Source organism: Sminthopsis crassicaudata, chromosome 6, assembly GCF_048593235.1.
Source record: "Sminthopsis crassicaudata isolate SCR6 chromosome 6, ASM4859323v1, whole genome shotgun sequence".
Lineage (NCBI taxonomy): Eukaryota > Metazoa > Chordata > Mammalia > Dasyuromorphia > Dasyuridae > Sminthopsis > Sminthopsis crassicaudata.
Window position 1 is genome coordinate 78,417,463 of NC_133622.1, and position 15,010 is coordinate 78,432,472.

General features: G+C 33.7%; 1 protein-coding gene across 4 annotated transcripts in view; it reads right to left on the reverse strand.

Moving 5' to 3' along the window:
* Window positions 1–15,010, reverse strand: part of LRBA (LPS responsive beige-like anchor protein) — a 742,057-nt gene that overhangs the window by 31,086 nt on the left and 695,961 nt on the right. For all 4 annotated transcript variants that reach the window (XM_074272516.1, XM_074272513.1, XM_074272515.1 and 1 more), the window contains exons 51-53: window positions 10,707–10,769; window positions 6,468–6,623; window positions 796–963 (exon numbers count right to left, since the gene is read on the reverse strand). In XM_074272516.1, the coding sequence (XP_074128617.1) occupies window positions 796–963; window positions 6,468–6,623; window positions 10,707–10,769 (387 nt within the window). The remainder of the gene's footprint in view (window positions 1–795; window positions 964–6,467; window positions 6,624–10,706; window positions 10,770–15,010) is intronic.

Here is a 15,010-nt window from a genome sequence, read left to right on the forward strand (position 1 = left end):
AAAATCTAATGCTATTCCTGCAGTAACTCTTCAATGTTGTCATAATCATTTTAATTAAATTCTCATTTTTCAGGTGGTCCCTTTAATTGTTTTTTTCCTACTACTTAATGTGTTTTTTTAAAAGCCATTTCTTTTCCCCAGCTGTGTGTGATTGGTTTTAATGGTAGCTACTTCCTTTTTTGCCTTCTGTGAATTACACTTTTAAACGGTTGCACGTTTTGTGTTTTACTGCTTCAGTGTAGTTTCATAAAGAATTTTAAGGCTGTTGCTAAACATTTTCATTTCCCATCTGTAAAACTAAAAGTCAGTGAGAAATATTCCAGATTGGCCTTTTACAACCAGTTCTATTTTTTAATATATAAATGAAAGGACATTATTACACAAATTGTGCAAAAATCTGGCTTAATTATTTCTCCAAAATTACAATTTTTATTTGCTCTTTAAAAATAAATAGTTGGCAGACAAAAATAATTTGTGGCATCTCTTGATTTGGAGTAATGGTCAATTGATGACACATTTATATTTTCCTTGGTGGAATGCTATTTTCAGTGAGGACTAAACTTTTTAGACTTTGAGGGAAGCATGGAACCCAAAAATGTGATTTTCAGCTCATGTTTCAGTTCTCAGGAGTTACACAATCGTAATAAGACCACCTAGACCTTCTTTAATTTAAGCTTGAAAAATTAAAATTGTTAATTTAATTACTTCATCAAAAAAAAAAAAAAGTTATCTACAGAAGAAATTTTATTACCAGCCAATTATAAAAAGTTTTCTGGTAAAATAAATTGTACTTACTGCCTGGATTATCACCAATTCCATTGTTTTTTCCATTCCAATACCAGAGAAGAAGTGTTGCATCTCGAGACCCAGAGAGAATGTAACAATTTCCTCCAATGTATGACTCAGATCGGGCAAGGCAAGTGACAACATCCCAGTGTCCAAATACCACCTGGATCAATTTTCCTGAAATACAAGAGATTGATTTTTGGCTACAAATGGTTGCTTATTAATTAAGTTTTATTTCTATATATTCACTAAAGAAGGTAAGAAAGACTTCTGTTTAGGATCAGAATTCATTGCGTTATTCTCTATATCTTAGAAAAATCACAAAATTGCCTATCTTAAGAAATATTCCATAATTCTGAATTTTTCAATTATTTAGTCTGATCTCTCCCATTAATTGTGATTAATAAGGCTTTATTACATTCTGCTTGTACTTTCTCAGATAATACATATATTTAAATGCAACAGGTCATATGGGAATACTAATATTTGCATACTGGAATTACATAAATTTGGAGAAAGGAGGAATTTATCCTAGATTTCTAGACTATTTGGTCATTTCTATTGTTGTTCCTTTGATTACTTATACAGGCTGGAATTCATTCCATAGAAGTAGTGATGAAAAACAAACTTACAGTTGTTTATTCAAAGGTAAATTTTCAGAGGGATAGCAAGGAAGAGTGAAGTAGAAGGAAGGAAAATCTCAATAAGGCTACAGAACACAGGGAGATTATGTATATATGTACACACCATGTATAAAATATATACATATGTGCAGAATATATTAAAATATGTGTGTGAAAATATATAGAGAGAAATAAAAAAGTATGCGTATATGTACATATGCTTATGTACACATACACGTAATAAAAATACAAGTTTGGCCTTCATTTATCCAGATATACTGGCACATAAATTGTGGAAATTCTGTAGAAATTAAATCACTAGAACAATCCTTCCATTCCATGTCTACATCTCACTAGTTAGCATTTTACCATCAGACTGCCTCACTTCTAAATTTCATAAAATAAATAAATGAATGTTTTATATGGTGTTTTAATGCATTAATATCCCCATGGGTTTCTATCTGAATAAAATTTTCAGCAGAGTCCCAGAAATGATGTTCAAGGGCATAAGGAGAAAGCCTTCATGCTTACAAAACACCACTAATATACATGCAGAGCTGATAAAAACTGGAGCTTATCACAAATGAAATCCATGCTCTGTGAAAAGCAAGGACTTGTACCTGCCGCATATATAAATTCAAGCTGCCAATAAGTATCAATAAGAAAATGTGATTACTTTTAACATATTTTGATGTCTTAAATTTTATTTAAATACATGAGTCTACTAAAAGAAAAGATATAATTTTATAATTTTTATAATTTTAGAAATCAAGTACAGAAGTGAGGAAAACATAAGAGGGAAAAGTAGGAAAATGACTAAATACTTTGTTTAGTTGACTAATACTCAATGAAAATGATTAATTCATGATCGACATTTTGCCCCCAAGTGTGTGTGTGTGTGTGTGTGTGTGTGTGTTTTAGTCCTGTAATTTAGGGGGAAACTGTTTGCATCAAAAGCTTTCAAATATCTCTAGAATCAAAAACCTTTCCCTAAATTTTCAGGGTTTCTGGAATCCAAAAGCCTCTAATAGATGTTTTTGTTTTTTGTTTTGTTTTAAAAACAAGCAAATTTCATTTGCAGATTTTATTTTAATTCTGATTCAAATGAGAATAAAAATAGAAACAACACATGGCTTTTCTTTCATTAAACAAGACTTTTTCTTTCACTTGTTACATTATTTCCAATTCTTGAACCTAACATGTTTTAAGGTTCTTGAAAGGTACATCACGAAGATCTACATGGTTCTTACCCTTTCCAGCTTGGAGCTGGGAAAAATAAAATCCACAAATCACAACTATAAAGCAAAAGATGAAGCCATGAAAGAGAATGAGCATAAAAAATAGTACTTATAAAGTATGATAAGTGTAGTGTCACTATGTTGTAGCATATTTGTATTAATACAAATAGAACTGAACCAATTTTGCACTTAGAGACACAAATACCTAGGTTCAAATGCCACTTCAGACACTTAATAGCTACATAACACTGAGTGAATCACTTACCTTCTCTATACCTCAGGTTCCTCCTGACTAAGCTCAACGGCCTTTAATGTCCATGCTTGCTGCTCTGTAGCAGCACAGAAACACTGGCCTTTCCTTGTATTATACAAGCATGTGGAGCACAGAACTGATGGAAAGGAGGTAGTTAGAGAGGGAAAGCTTCTTGGAGGAGGAGATATTTCACAGCTAATCAAATGCTTATTGTTTTATATCAAAGTACCAGGGAGGAAGTGTCTCCTAGCTATGTACTCAAAATGCAAGGGATATGACAAATACGAGTAAGTACCCAAAGCTGAAAATAGGACCTGTTTAACTTGCTGAAATAGATGGAGCTATTTGGCCATGAGCTTCATCCTATAGTAGCAGAAGACACCATATTGGCAACAGAGTTCCTGCACTGTCTGTGATATTGCAGATTGTTTTTTAGTTTCACCATTAGAACAATTTATACTCATGAGTGGAGCAGTTTGTTAAAATACAAAAGTTCTTAATTATGATTGTGTAGTTACCAGAATTTTTCCATTAAGTTGTGAAATTTTTCAAGATAGCTTAGATGATTAAATAAATTAACCTTATTACTTGACAAGAGTTATTTTATACTTCAGATCCAAATCCTGAAAATATTGCATTTTCCTTTTCTGCTTCTAATGGCCTTCCTCTCAAGTGTATTTTGATATAGAGATGTGGCTAAGGTTCACTCCTCCTAAATAAATCTTAACATATGAATACCTGATACTCTCTTTCCTAAATTATTTTCTGATAATTTCACAAGAGTTCCTCAATCTTTTGGGGGGTTTGTTTCCTTTAATGCTAGCCCCACCTTTCCACACACTAATATCAAATATTACAAGCACTAGGATATCCTTTTTTTGGCAGAACACATTTTCTAGTTAATGTTTTATTTGACAGCTGTGCTACAAATTAAAAAAAAAAAATCAAGCCCAGGACCCTGAATTACTGAATCTAAAAGGCTGCCTGAAAATAATTCCCACTGGTAGGGGAAGGTTTTATTGTTGCCTCTCCTTCAATAGTTGTGCCCAAAAAACATCATTTATGTTAAAATAATTTTAAAAATAATTTTTTCAAAATTCTGAAATCTAATAAGGGAAGTTTTTTTTTTTTTAAATGCTAAAATATAATTGAATTTAACACTTGTGAAAGCTTTGCCATTACATATTAGTGATCACATAATCTTTTCCTCTTGCCAAGTTGGGGAAAATTCTCAACAATATGCTTTTTATTTTTTATAAAAAAGGAACAAAACAAAACTTTTTTGTGTGTTGTGAAAGAAACAAAACAAAAAACTCCAAGTAAAAAATTACTTATAGTGAAACTTACAATAGATTTTGTTTTGTCCACAGGATATTATAAATCAAAAAGAAATCATGAGAAAGTTTTTTATTTATTTTTTTATATAGACTTTTCTTGTAGGTATAAATATTTTGTTTTTTTCATTCTCTGGGACAAGATCAGTTTCATCCAAATGAAGTTTAAAAATAAATAACTCTTAATGAACACATTAAAGTAACACATTTATATAGATTATTATTTTTTTTAATTTTTTTTATTATATATATATATATATTTTATAATATTATCCCTTGTATTCATTTTTCCAAATTACCCCCCCTCTCTTATTCCCTCCCCCCGACGACAGGCAATACCATACATTTTACATGTGTTACACATTTATATAGATTAAAAACTCCACACAGATAAAGACTTAGAGCTGCGTTTCTTTTTTTGGTAAGGTTGAAAAATACAGGATGTAATATATATTGTTCCAAAAACTAAGTGTGTACTGGAGACATATAACAGGTTTAGAAATCAAAAATGGGGGTATCTTTATAATCAAACTATTTTAAATTTTGACTTGGTGGGACAATAACTATATGAAGAAAACCTGAACCTTTTTTATTTTGCTTAACCTTATTATTGTAGGATTTATTATAAGTTTAATTTTAAACTTGAACAAAACCAATTAAATTCATTTTAGAATAATTTATATCTGAATAACAGTTTTATCACTAGCAGAATGATAACTTCTCAACCACTTGGAAGTGTCTCTCTTCAGCTTTCTTTGTATATATATTCCTAACCTCTTTATTTTAAAAACATCTACTTGGAAATACTATCTCCTAATTATCACAACAAATAATCTCAAGAGCAGAATTTGTAGGGTGATGTAACAGGTGCATTAAATGCAAGGTCAGGTCATGCCAGATTGATAACCACTCCCCAAAGGAAGGGAGGGCTAAAACTGTGAAAAATGTGTGTGTGTGTGTGTGTGTGTGTGTGTGTGTGTGTGTGTGTGTGCCTAAAGATCAGTACATATCTGGTTCAATCTTTTATTCTTATTTCTTAACTGAGAATAAAAATGATATCCTGAGGAAACTCAAAATCTGAATAATAAAGATTAAAATTCTTAGTAAATTATTTAGTAAGGTAGGAAAATATATTTTGGAAGGATTGTGCAACAAGGTAATAAAGGATTATCTGTGAAACTTCTAGGTAACCAAAAATTTCAATTAAATCAAGCACTGTATTCATAAAACATTCCAAGATTTTATTAGCATTTGAGTTCCATATGTCTACTACACATTTCCCAGAATCATAAAGCTAGAAGGAACTGTGTCACTCATTTAATCCAATATGTAACTTCATAGCCACTTCTATTTCATTAATCTAAAAATGGAAAGCACATAATATTTATTCTTTTTTGAATAATCTATTTTAATGGCCCACCTATCAGACTATTATTTTTATTAGAACTCTCTTAGTCTTATATTATTTTCTAGAAACTCTTAAAATATATTAGACTGAAACTTAACTAGGCTCCATAAGTTCAATATGTTGTTCTTCACCCTGGAAGAAAATCTTTTCCCTGCAAAGCTCTACGAAAACTCATTATATTAGTTCTCATGGGGTAATATAGTTGAACATGGTGTGTCCCTTAGGCAGATGCATGCAAATGAATATACGGACCTGATACTTTTATGCTACCTTAACAAGAGCTCCTGTCATCCATAAAGCAGGAGTCAGCTACTTTTCTTCATGATGGTGTAGTTTTCAGTAGGATTCTATGCAGAATTGGGTAAAGGAGAAGAAAAACCGACTCCCAAGAGGTATGCTTAATGAGACTTTGTAGAGGAAAAAAAAAAAAAAACAACCCACCTCTTTCATATAAAATAATACAAAAATGGAATAACACTAGATATGTATGTATATTCCCCACAAGCTCATACATATACACAAAGCATATACTATTTACATACAACTACTGTGTTCCAAAAATGATCAACCATAATCCAAATGAATTTTGGTTGAAAATCTCTGAATAGAAAAGGCTATTGAGGGTTAACTTTACAATGGCCTACAGTGAGCATACCCTGGATGGGGTAAAAAGGTAAAATATGTATTTCTCTCCCTCTCTCCCTCTCTCTCACCAATCACAAATAAGGTCATTCTTGTTCGAAGAAAAAATATGTGGGAATATTCTAAGCACTTCAGTGTTTACTTGTATAAATAGAGATGAGTGGTGAAAAAAATGACATTTACCTGTATCTGTAGAATAGACCCGGAAACTCTTGTCCCAGAAACCACAGACAAGAATATAGCGGTTGTCAGAAGTGATGACAAAGCACTGGGAGTGGACCTGAATACTCTGGTCTAAAAGGTCAGTGATTTGCCTTCTGTGCATTCCTGTATTGCTAGCTATGAAGGAGGAAAAAGAAATAATTTAAGTATACATATTCAAAGAAACTACACTTTAATCAAACAATTCTTTTTGGGAGGGGGTGGTGTGTACAGGCAATAAATCCAAATACAAGAATACTTCTTTCATTTAAGGCAATACACCCTACCCCCCACACAAAATACACATATTTGTTGCAAGAATGTGAATAGCCAGATTCAACATCCTAGCAAAAAAATGTCTTTGCCTAGGGGATAGAAACAATAACATGTTACAATTTTAAAATAGTATACAATCCACAGAACATGCATTACAGCTCTTGGGTAAATCTAAACCAGATTACAATCACAAGACTGTATCACAGATCAGTTTGTATTCCTGACAATCTCATTACAACTATTGTCATGAGAATGGAGTCATGTTGTGACAGTCTATTACCTTTAACATTTTGTCACAGGAAAAGATATTAGAATTTAAATGTCACATATTCTGTGAAATATCACAGCATCTTGTACTACTTTAGCTCTAACGGGTCTTTAATTTGACTAGATGTGCAATCCCAATCCCCTGTTTACAGGAGCACTATCATGTAAAAAGAGGAGAATGACTATTTATTAAAGATATGTGTAATTGAAAAAGTTGAAGCAGAGAGTATTGCTGTTTTCCTGAATCTTACTTAAGCAATAAAACAAGACAGAGTGACTAGCACACAGTGTTTCCAAGCTGCTACAGAATGCGTGAACTGGGGTTTATCTGAAGGCACAAGGGCAGACAGAATGACATCGAGACACAGGGGAAGGGTAATAATCCTCTGAAAATAGACTACCAAGAGTGCCATTATCAGAAAAAGAAATTATACTCAATAAGCCCTTCTTGATATTATAAAGTTAGTTACATAGAAACCTAAATTTCCAGGGTCCTAAAGCATGTTTCAACACTGACTTAAATAAGATCGCTTTTTCTGGAGGAAAAAATTGATGCTGAAACAAAATCAGAAGTGGTGAAAAGGTAATATTAAAATCTTTGCAACTAATATTCTTTTTATAGTCTTAATTTTTTCTGAAAATAATGAATTCACTACTGATGAGTGTAGCCCAGGTGTAGAGATAAGACTCAGGAAATAACACCAAAAATAAGTTATTTTGCATCTTTAGCACTAAAATGGTGAAAGATTCATATGTAAAATTCTAATTGAAAAAAAAAATCTAAATGCAAGAGCAGTAATTTCATGTGGGATTTTGAGGATTTGTAAATTTTTTTGTATTTATTTTTAGTGGAAGAGAGCTCTTATTAAGGATAGAAGGCAAAGTATGTTAAGAAAAGGTATTTTCAAATTAAAGTTTTGATGATGTCTATCACAACCTTCATGCATTGAAGGGTATTTCATAACTATTACTGAATAATGTAGACTTCTGATGCCTTTCAAGAACATCTGAATCTGTTGGCAAATTGGTCAGCAGTAGTTATGAATGCACAAATTTTTGTGGGGTAAGATCTTTTCCTCCCTCCTTTCAAGGACTCAGATGTTATGAAGATAAGAAAAATCTTTTGCCATAACTTTGAAAAAGTAATGCTGTTTTTTGAAGGAAGAGATGTCTAAGGGATGCATTTTCCTGTGCAATAGTCCCATTCAATTTCATGAGATCAAGATATGGAGACAAAAACTTGACCATCACAGAATTAGCATTCTAAATAAGGGTTATTCTATATTTGTACAAATCTGTACCTATGTTAACTTTACTCTAATTATGCATACTGTTAGTGGGCAGGGGTCATGTCATTTTGGAAGACTATGAAAGCTGCGCCTAGTCATAAGTATGTGGGTGTAGGAACATTGGCCAAGTGACAAAAAAGTTAGATTGGTTCATGGTTCTCAAACATAAAATATCCACTTGGAGCAGATATGGAATTTAACATGATGACATCTATTATTTCAAATACTTCCACTTAACTGTATATAACTTAACTCACTGTCATCAACTAAATCTTATTAATTCAAAATAAGAATCATGGGTGAGGGAACAATAGTACAAATGACATATGCATATTCTACAATACTTAAATGAAACCTTTCAAATTCTCATCATAAACAAAAATTTTTATGGGACTAGAAAGTAAAATAACAATGAAAAACTGAAAATGCACATTAGGCCTGCTTGAGATAACACAGAAGAATTAACTACTGAATTCATATTTTAAATTCAATTAAATTGAAATTATCTATAGTACATACAAAATATCAAAAATTCTGAATTTAGAAAATCCAAACTAATTAGATTTAATACATTTACTATATAACACTACATTTATCCAGAGAAGAAATTTAAAATGACTCAGAAAATGGATTCTTCTGTTTCCTCAATTAAAAAAAAAAACAAAAAACAAAAAACTCTGTAATGTACATTCAAAATTATAGAAAAGCATCCAATGTGGTATTCCAAGCTTTAAGCAAAGACATTAGTGGTTCCACTGGTATTATGGGAATTTTTATGTAGAAAGAGTACTTCTGTGATATGTGCTGGAACTTTGGAAAATTAATAAATTAGTTGGCTTTGACCTTAGACTCCCTCTAGTCTATCATAATGATACATTTATAAATGGCAGCACTTTAGCCTTACACTGAAATAAATGAAGGCTTTAAAGTAGGAAAAGGGAGAGTGGTCATGTATGGAACAACTTGGATTAAAAAAAAAAAAAAAAAAGCACGCAATTTAGAAGTGCAGGCTGTATTGTTACATCCTAATTTAAAACAACATAAGCAAGGGAAATGAGCTCAAGAATCCAAAGACTAGTGCTAGCTTCCCATCATTTAGGAGAAAATCGTAGTTTTTCCATTTCTAAACTATTATTGAATAGAGAGAGGGAGAGAAAGAGATTCTGACCATTCATAAGAACACATTCCCTACCTCATCTTAGTCTCAAAGGCCAAGATGAAACATTCAGGTTTTGGCCAAACCACATTTGATCTCTGACCATGTAACATTTAAGGGTATGAAATGCTAATATGGACATATAAAGTAACCAAGCATGAAAGGCACAAGAGCAAATTTGTTTTTCAATGCTGTATGTACAACAGATCAGCATTTCATCTCAAAGGGGGTCTCTTTGTAGACATCTCTCCTCTCTCCCTCCCTCCCCCTTTTCTCCTTCCTTCCTTTCTTCCTCTTCCTCCCCCCCATTCTCTCATTCTCTCTCATTCTCTCTCTCTCTCTCACTCATTCTCTCTCTCTCTCCTTCTCTCTCTCTCTCTCTCTCTCTCTCTCTCTCTCTCTCTCTCTCTCTCTCTCTCTCTCTCTCTCTCGCTGTCTCTCCTTCTCTCTCTCTCTCTCTCTCTCTCTCTCTCTCTCTCTCTCTCTCTCTCTCTCTCTCTCTCTCTCTCTCTCTCTCTCTCTCTCTCTCTCTCTCTCTCTCTCTCTCTCTCTCTCTCTCTCTCTCTCTCTCTCTCTCTCTCTCTCTCTCTCACATTTAACTTCCAGTGATGATCTCCTGGGCTGCTGGGTCCCAAGAAAATGAATACTAATATCTTAACATTGCTATTGGTGGGGCAACATATTTCAACTTTGAAACTGCTCTGCGAATGCACATTAATCCCCTCAGCCCAAACAGCGGATCCATGAAGAAAGGATTGATCTCCTTTAATGATGAAGCCCCGGCACCGCGGTTTTATTTTTCACCACACAGTGCTGCTAAGAACCCCACTGTTATTATGAAAATTTCCCCAGCAAAGGAGCTCCATCACATTACCGGTGCACCGATTCATCATAACGTGCCTCGCTCCTGCTCATCAACAAGTCTGAGTGATGAAAAGATCCAATATTATCCTGACAGTACTTCATGCGCATTCTCAATCACACATTATTACAGCATCCATATTAATTTTCAGTGACACGCGTCCTAGGCCTGTTCAAATTAGGCAAACCAACGAGGGGGAGTTGATGAAATACCAGCATAGCCACAGCTCATTGCATTCCAATTTGCATGCAAATGGTTTATCAGGAAAATTCCATTCCCAGCAACCAGCAAGTGAAAAACAACCGTAATCTACACTTCAGGGCCACCATACAGAGCTTAATGAATCGCAAAGAGAGAAGGAAGTGACAGACCTATGAGAGGATCGATTTCCACTGGCAGCTGGTATGGCTGGTCCTGTACAGCACCTTGATGAGCTGGAATTCACAAAAGATTAAAAAAAATCTGCATTACTTTTCATATTTTAAACCATGTAAAAATACTTAAGTCAAATCTCATGTGCAATTGGTTCTAAACCTCCACATCTCTTAGGATTTTTGTTAAATTTAAAGAAAAAAAAATCCAGGTGCTTTCATGGCCAGTTTATTAAACATTTATTTTAGATTAGTGCTGTTCTGAATGGGTGCCATCACCAGTGGCTCCAGTCCTGGGCCATAAGCTATAGCAGATGCTTGACTGGCAACCTCCGATGCTGCAACAAAACAAAATTAAGTGGTAAAGAGCACTGAAAACAAAATGTGACAGCCATCTGCTGACTGGAGCAAATACTATTTTTTTTGTTATTTCCTAAAAAGGCATCTTTGAATACTGCAGCACAAAGGACCTGCAAAAATGTCAATTTATGATGGAAAAAGGGAAAGCTCCAAGTCAGGGAACATTTAATGTTTCATCCATCACTTAAAATCAATCAATCGCAAGTCTGAATAAAAATAAAGAAAACCATTTTGCAGATAAATGTTTTCGTTAAATGCATTTGGCTGAGTTGCATTCCTAACAATCAAACTAATGTATAAATGTATTTTAAAATTTTATTAACATTTGCTATTTCTGTTTCAATTTTAAAATACTCAGAAGCAGGAGAGTAAACAGAATCGATATAGACCATAGTCAATTTGTTCTCTTCTCAAAATGATTTTGAATAATATACTATTAGTTCTGCAATTTAAAATTACCTAGTATACATAGCCTTTCCCTATAAGTAGTTATGGACCCAAGAGTGGAGTGGAAAGAAGAACAAATGGAGAACAGGGTTCTAGACTCAAGTGTGGCAAGTAACAACTTACATAACATTCAGCAAGTCACTTTCCTTCTCTGGATTTCACCTACCACAAACTAGAAAATGTAGATGATCTCTCAAATTCTACATTACTTTATTTACTTGTTTGTTTGCTTGTTTATTTATTTATTTATTTATGGGTTGTCATCTTATTCATTTAACTTATATACAGTGAGATGATAGACTAGATGAATCAAAAGCTGGAATTAAATTTGCCAGGAGAAATATCAACATTATAACATCTTTTGGCTTGTTTGGTTGTTGTGGTTTTGTTAAGGAACTCTCCCTACAGCTTTGTAACTAACTGCCCTGAAACTTGGAGTGTCAGAGGTTTCCTGGAGCACCAAGACCTTAAGTGAGTTGCCTAAGATCACATAGTTAATATATGTCAAAGAGTTGACCAAATCACCAAATTTTGCCAATTACAACAGCAGCACATCATCTAGTACAACATGCTGCCTTATAGAATTCCATCTAATATGTCAACTAAAGGTTCTAGCTAATCTGTCATCATGGGAAACATACTGTGCATATAATATACTTTTTTTTAATCAAGTTAAAATATCTAATAATCACTGCTATGCATCCATGATTTCTGTAAGTAACTTCTTTCCGTTTAGCTACCATCCCCAATTCCTTTTTCTTTTTTGTGAGCCCATTAGTGCTTGGGTAAGTATGAAATTTCTGATTATGAAGGACTATGTGACCATAATAGGAACTGGCAGTGGTGAGAAAATTTTCACAGACGCTAAGGAATCTTAACTTCAACCTAATACCACCTGAGTATATCTTCATGGATTCTAATAATCTCCTTCTCCCAATGAGACTCTGACCCACAGAGATACTTGAGCCATGTTGTTAGTACAAAAAGGCATGATATTACGGGGTCGAGTCTGATACAGTTAATGCCTGAGCTTTAGCAAAAAGCAAAAAGAAATTCATAGGGATTCCCCTAGAAGAAGCTGCTGAATGGAGCAACTGTGGTTACTTGCAGAAATTATAAGTACACAACAGCAGTAGTTAGATATTGTAAATTTGGTAAGAATAAGCACATAGTGTAAGCAATATGCTTATTGAAGGAATAATTATTGAGCCTTCTGGGTTCTAATAGACCAATGATAATACAAGGTAAACAGATGACTAGATCTGCTTAAATATAACTATGTGGATTTGGTCCCATTTCTTCCTTTCTCACCTGGCACTCTTGAAGAGGAGATTCTTAAGACTTCTCTGACTGATTTCTCCAAGATCTCAGCAGCTTTGATATTCTACCTCATCCCTACCCTTGGACCTTTCCACTGGAGGGGCGGGGTAGGAACTCCAAATCTCTATTTCCTGAGAAAGCTCAGCTCAAACTTCAGCTAGCTATACTACTTGGGGACTTCACTGACTGACTTCTCCACCAAGGCCCCACCTTTGGAACCTTCTCTGGTTCCAAATTTTTTTTCCTCCCCTTTTTTTTTCCTCCTATTTTTTATATTTATATTTCCTCCTATTTTTTCCTCCCCTTTCAACTTTCTTTTGTGTAAGTAGTAAGCTACAGAGAGTATATATTACAGGAAGACTTTAGCCAGATTTTTCTGACTCTGAGGCCCACATACTCTATTATTTACTTCAATCTAAGCAATTCTACTTTTACTCACTTGGTTCTTCCTAATAAAATCAAGTAAAAGCTTACAATATTTTTTATTAAAGCTTTTTATTTACAAAACATATGCATGGGTAATTTTTTCAACATTGACCTTTGCAAAACCTTCTGTTTCAAATTCTCCCCTTCTTCCCCTCACCCCCTCTCTTAGATGGCAGGTAGCCCAATACATGTTAAATATGTTAAATCCAATATATGTATACATATTTATACAATTATCTTGCTGCATAAGAAAAAATCGGGTCAAGAAGGGAAAAAAAATCCTGAGAAAGAAAACAAAATGCAAAACTTACAATTTTCTAAACCATTTTGAAACCTAAAGCCCTATTCTTTCTTAGTGCTGTTTTATAAACTCTTTGGTGCTATGTCATAAATGTAAGTTACTGTTGTTATTTCATCAATAGTTGGTTGTTATTATTATGCCATTTCTCAGGTTCCCATTGCAGTTTTTCATAATTCCCCACAGGGCAGGTAAGAAACCTGGCTACAAAGCCTTTACTCCTGCTCTACTGAGAATTTTACTGTGGATGGTGTCTTCAATTATTGGCATTCAAGGATTTCACTAATAGATCTATCCCCCTCCCCCACTAGCTCATCTTTGGTGACCTAGAGAGACCGTAGGAAAATTGAGTTACAGGGTCTCTGACCTGAAACTTAGGAAAAACTCTGAAGTACTCACTCAGTTCTATGCCTACTGATGGTATATGTCATATTTGTAAACATTAAGTAGGGGAAAAAAAGGCCAGGTTAGGAGAGTTAAGAAAATTTATAAATTTTGGTTTTAATTTTTAGAATTAATTGCTAAGTTCCTATCATCTAATTAAGAAAAAACTCTTATGACTGACTCAGACACGTTGGTATTTTTTTATTATATGGCAACTTAAACTCTCATTTGATGTTACAGGTGATTCTGGGCAATGCCAGTAGTCACTTAGATGACTGTTGTTGCATATTCAAATATCAGGTTAAAAGATATTTACTCTATGCTGAATCATGTGGAGTTGAGCACAGGATTTGCAGTGATAGGCTCTTTAATTGAGTATTTTTGTTTGTTTTTATTCTAATGTCAATTCAGTTCTTTTCAATTCTAGAAGCTCTTGTACTTAGTTTGATGTAAAGCCATGGTCCTAGAATCTTTATATCTTTCCAATCACTTTCCTTACTCTAACAAGAAGTGCTTTATGCATACTCTGCCAAGCTTTGCAGATGTTTCCACAATTTAAAGAGACTATTCAAACTCATCTGCACAGCTTGTAGTCTAAAATAAAAGCTTAATAAAGGGCCAACTGTTTCAAGGAAATTTTAAATTCCTCTTTTCTTCTCTCTATTTTCTAAATAAAAGACATGTACTTTCTGGGCAAATATTATAATGCCCTATCCCTTAAATCATAGTGACCAGCCATCATTTAACAAGAGAATCTTGTTTTGAGTATATAATATTCTAGATGTCTATATGACCTCAGTGCTAAATGAAATAATTCTGTAAATGACATTACTGACTCTAAATCTCATTTTCTTCTAGAGCCTAGGTTGATCCATTCAAAATCTCTCGTCTGGTATTCCTGCCTCTCTCTTTGTTACCTTCTTTCTCTCCCTTCCTCTATCCATTCTTCCTCTACTAACAACTGCATATATTTATGAGCAAGTTTGCTTAGGTGCAAGCATAGAAAGAGAGAGGTTTTGTTTTGTTTGTTTTATTCAAAGCTGATTCTTAGGGAAAATTGAGGGTGTCA